Below are 4,617 nucleotides of genomic sequence, written 5' to 3' on the forward strand. Positions count from 1 at the left end.
CATTAGAAAAAAAAGTCTTTAATTCTTTATTCTCATTACCTAATATATATTCCTTTTCAGTAAGACTAAAACTCGTTGAATCAAAATAATTATTAAATAATTCACTCTGATTTCTTTTGTTAATATCTTTTATTAAATTATCACTGTTTTTTAATATTTCTTGATTTTTGTTCACATTATGATTTCCCCGATTTTCAATTGTATTCATCACCTGATTATGCGTTTTTATTTTTTGATTAATATCTTTTATTTTATGAACAATCGATTTAATTATAATTTTCTTGTTCATATTTTTTATAGGATCTAATTCCATTTTTTGTTTATTATCCTTTTTTATTTTATTCCTGCCATTTTTAACATTATTATCATCTAATATTGCTTCATCAATAATATTTAATATGTTGATAAAATAACTTATTTTTATTTCCTTATAAATTATAATTTGTTTCAACTCTTCATTTATCTTTCTCATATTTTCTAACTTTTTTTCAAAGTTCATAGTATCCTTTTTTAATAATATATTCATATTGCGTAAATTATTTTTTTGTTCAGATATGGCGTAAATTTTTTTTTCCTTTTCTTCTATACACTTTTTTTCTTTATTCAACTCTTCCTCTAAATTTTTAATTTTTAGATCTTTATGCCTCGTCAAAAAAATGTATTCTTCTAATTTATTCTTATAACTGTCTACAATATTACTTTCAATAATTTGTTCAGGTGTAATTTTTAATTCCTCTTTTAGTTTATTATTCTCTTCTTTTATATGTATAATTTCCTTTTGTGTTTTTATTAATTCATTTTTCATGTTCATATATTTCATGTGTATATTATTTACTAATTTCTTATTTTTTATATTATCTTCATCATATTGTTTTATAATATCTTCATACTTTAGTTCATATTCATTGTGTATTTCCTTTATTTTATCTTCAAATTCTTTCATATTAATATATTTTTCCTTTGCATCTTCTTTAGGTATATTTTTTAATCCATTTTTCATATAATATTTTATATTCCTTTTATTTTTTTTATTTCTTTTATCATTTTCTTCCACATTTTCCACACAGAATAATGTGTTCTCTTTAATTAAAAAATTATTAAGGTTTGTTTTAATATCTCTTTCAATATAGTTATTTCCCATTTCATTTTTATATACAACGACCTCTGCTTTATTTTTTATTTTATTTTTCGCTAGCTCTACATGTTCATCTAAATAAAATTTTTGTTTCGTTTTTCGGTTCATTTCATTTTTTCCACTACTTAAATTAAATATATATGTATTATCCTTCTGCTCATAGTTCACAATATTATTCCCATTTTGTATATCATTAAAATTATGTTCTTTTTTTATATAATTGTTGTACTTTTTGTTAGTTTCAAAATTCATATGAATTTCTTCCATCCTGTCTTGTTCATATTTTTCTAAAATACCTGAACAGGTCAGGTTATCTCCTTCACATGAATTATTAAAATATTCTTCACATGTTTCTGTGTAATTTTCTTTATTCAGATTATTAACATTTATATTATTACACTGTGTCTCAGAATTTAAATTCTTATAACATAAATTTACATCACTATTATCACAATATGACTCCTTTGGATTATTATCAAATAAAATTTTTTTTTTGATATTTTTATTTTGATATTTTGTTAGATCAAAAACTTTGTCACATTGATTATAATAATTTTTATCATTTAAAAGTTTTGTGTTTTTTAAATTAACATAATTGCATAAATTTAATCCTTTTTGTTGTTCATTCATTGTAGGATATATATTATTGTCTTCTATTATATCTAGATCTTCAAATATGCTTGGATTATCCAATAATATTGATGCTTTCTCACATTTTTCAAGGTTAGTTTGCTCTATTTTTTTTTTAGGATTGATATTTGTATCACTACCCTCTAAATTTAGTAACAAGGAGTTTAAGATCATTTCATTTTGAAATGTTTTCGTATTGATTTCATTCATTTTTTTTTTTTTCTCGTAAATATTAAGACAACCATAATGATAAAAATGTATATATATATGTATATTTATATATATATATATATATTTATAAACAAAATAATAATAATAAATGGGAAAATAAATTAATATATATATTAATCTAAGATACACATAAATATTTATGAACAATATGAACATAGGTACATATGTACTTATGTACATAATACAACAGAAGACGATATATAATTTATAAAAAAAAAAAAAAAAAGGAAACATTTTATAAAATTTGTTTAGGACGTTTAAAATTTTTATATTTTGTATCAACATTTATAAACAACTATAGCTAAATATCCTTGATAAAAACAAAATAAGAAGGAATTTTCCTGAAAGAGGAGAATAATTATTATATAGATATATAAGGATATCCACATATTATTTTTTTTCTACATATATTTTTTTTAATTCTCACTTTTGCTGATATATTGAAAGAAAAAGACTCTCCTATTAAGCATATCCAACCAGATCCAAAAGTTTTATCTAGAATTTCTTTTATATTCTTTATAGCATTCTAAATAAATATATACATATATATATATATATATATATATATATTATTTTAATTTGTTGAGCGTTTTTTCGAACGTGGAAAAATATCTATATATTAATAAACGACATTATATAAAAAAAAACCTATATGCAACAAACAAAAGACTCTTCTGAGTTCTTATTCAAACGATATATGTATATTAAAATATATATATTTTTTTTTATAGTATAAGAAATAATATATATTAAAATATATTAATATATATATATATATCATACTTCAACGTTAATATTATTAGTGTTTGCGTCAGTGTACTTATCTAATACTCCTGTTATTATGTCCACAATATTGTTTTGACTATAATATGGCATATCAGACTTCTATAAAGTTGACAAGCATAAAACAAGAATTTTTTTTTTTTTTATTTCTAAAACTTTTAGAAATTATATACTTACTCTGATTAGGAGACTCTGCATATGCTTCTTCAAATTTTGAGAGAAATTTTGCGAACTCATTTTTTTTCAATGAAAAATAAAATAAAAAATAAAATAAATAAATAAATAAATATATATATATATATATATATATGTGAGTTATTTACAAATTTTTAGGTTTATCAATAAGTTAAGAAAAAAAAAAAATAATATATACATATATAACATATATACTTTATTATTTTATATAATAATAGAACATATCTCCTCTTTTAAAAAAAAGAATATGTGTGTATATTCCTTCCTCATATTTGACTTAGCGAGAGACAAATTTTGTCAGCTATATAGTCCATATTATTTTTGGTTATTCCGGAGACATTTATTCTACCATTATTAATTATATAAATGTGATGTGTTTTTAAATGTTCAGAAATTTTGGCTAGTAGAGGAACAAAGGAAAAAAGTCCTCTTTGTTTTTTATAAACATTCCAATCATAATTTAGATTATATTTTTTTTGATAGGTTTCTAATTTATTAAAGAATAAGATTCTATTATTCGTAATACTTTGTGATAATTGACTGAGTTCTTTAATCCAATTTAATTTTAAATTTTGATTTTCTAAAAGTTGGCATAGAATACGATTTGTATGAATAACAGGAGAAGAATAAAATTTACGTACTATAAAACATAAATTATTAAAAACGATATTTTTTTCTTCATCATTTTTACAAACAACATGAAGAGCCCCTGCTCTTTCTCCATAAAGAGACATATTTTTTGAAAAGGATTGGCATACAGAAAAAGAGATATTTTTTTCTTCAAACTTTCTAATAAGTAAAACATCTTCTTCTAAATTTGTATGACCAAATCCTTGATAAGCTATATCAAAGATAATAACATGTTTCTTGTTTAAAACGATTTGTATGATTTCATCAAAATATTTTTCTTCAATATTAACACTACATGGATTACAACATGATATTTGTAATATAATTGATGATCCATTAGGTATATTTCTAAGATCATTTAGAAACAAATCATAATTTATATCTATCAAATTATAATCAAAAAAATTTATATATTTTAAATTAAATCCTCTTGATTCTATCATATTAACATGATTAATATAAGGTGGATTAGTAACATAAACAGTTTTGACATTTAAAATTTTTAAAAACTCTAATAAAACAAATATGGCACCAGTACCTCCTATACATTGAATTGTACATATTTTTTTATCTTTCATATATTTTGACTTATCACCAAATATTAAATTTTGTGTTAACCTTGAAAAATCATCTGTACCGTTTCCTAACAGATATGGTTTCTCTTTATAATTTTCTGTTACTAATTTATCTGCATCTAATACACTATCAAATATATGTAAAGATCCATCATCATTACAACACACTCCAATAGATAAATTTATTTTTCTTTCGCACCTATCTTCTTTAAACTCTCTTGCAGTTTTTAAGATATTGTCAACTTCGATATTTTCTAAGCTGCTTAATAAATTATCCATAACTTCAAAAAAAAAAAAAAAAAAAAAAAAAAAAAAAAAAAAATTTTTTTTTTTTATTTTTTTTTTTTTTTTTTTTTTTAAAATATATATTAATTTTATAAATTTTTTTTTTTTTTTTTTTTTTTTTTTTTTTTTTTTTTTTTTTTTTTTTTTTTTTTT

At 20.4% G+C, this 4,617-nt stretch overlaps 3 protein-coding genes across 3 annotated transcripts in view; all 3 read right to left on the minus strand.

Annotated features, from left to right (window-relative positions):
* The window catches only part of PGSY75_0204300 (hypothetical protein), a gene marked incomplete at both ends in the record, with an annotated part of 2,076 nt that extends 101 nt beyond the window's left edge, over nt 1-1,975 (minus strand). Inside the window, one exon of the mRNA XM_018783710.1 lies at nt 1-1,975. This exon is cut by the window's left edge and continues 101 nt beyond it. Within this exon, the coding sequence (XP_018643700.1) occupies nt 1-1,975 (1,975 nt within the window).
* Nucleotides 1,976-2,274: 299 nt separating this feature from the next.
* PGSY75_0204400 (putative dynein light chain) lies at nt 2,275-3,016 on the minus strand (the record flags this gene model as incomplete). Its single annotated transcript, XM_018783711.1, has 4 exons — nt 2,275-2,337; nt 2,424-2,522; nt 2,780-2,881; nt 2,957-3,016. The coding sequence occupies 4 exons, from the start codon at nt 3,014-3,016 to the stop codon at nt 2,275-2,277; spliced, it is 324 nt and encodes a 107-aa protein (XP_018643701.1).
* Nucleotides 3,017-3,240: 224 nt separating this feature from the next.
* Nucleotides 3,241-4,458, minus strand: PGSY75_0204500 (aspartate aminotransferase; the record flags this gene model as incomplete). The annotated part of the gene is made up of 1 exon (XM_018783712.1): nt 3,241-4,458. The coding sequence occupies one exon, from the start codon at nt 4,456-4,458 to the stop codon at nt 3,241-3,243; it is 1,218 nt and encodes a 405-aa protein (XP_018643702.1).
* Between the last annotated feature and the right edge of the window lie 159 nt (nt 4,459-4,617).

The sequence above is a fragment of the Plasmodium gaboni genome, chromosome 2, assembly GCF_001602025.1.
Source record: "Plasmodium gaboni strain SY75 chromosome 2, whole genome shotgun sequence".
NCBI lineage: Eukaryota > Apicomplexa > Aconoidasida > Haemosporida > Plasmodiidae > Plasmodium > Plasmodium gaboni.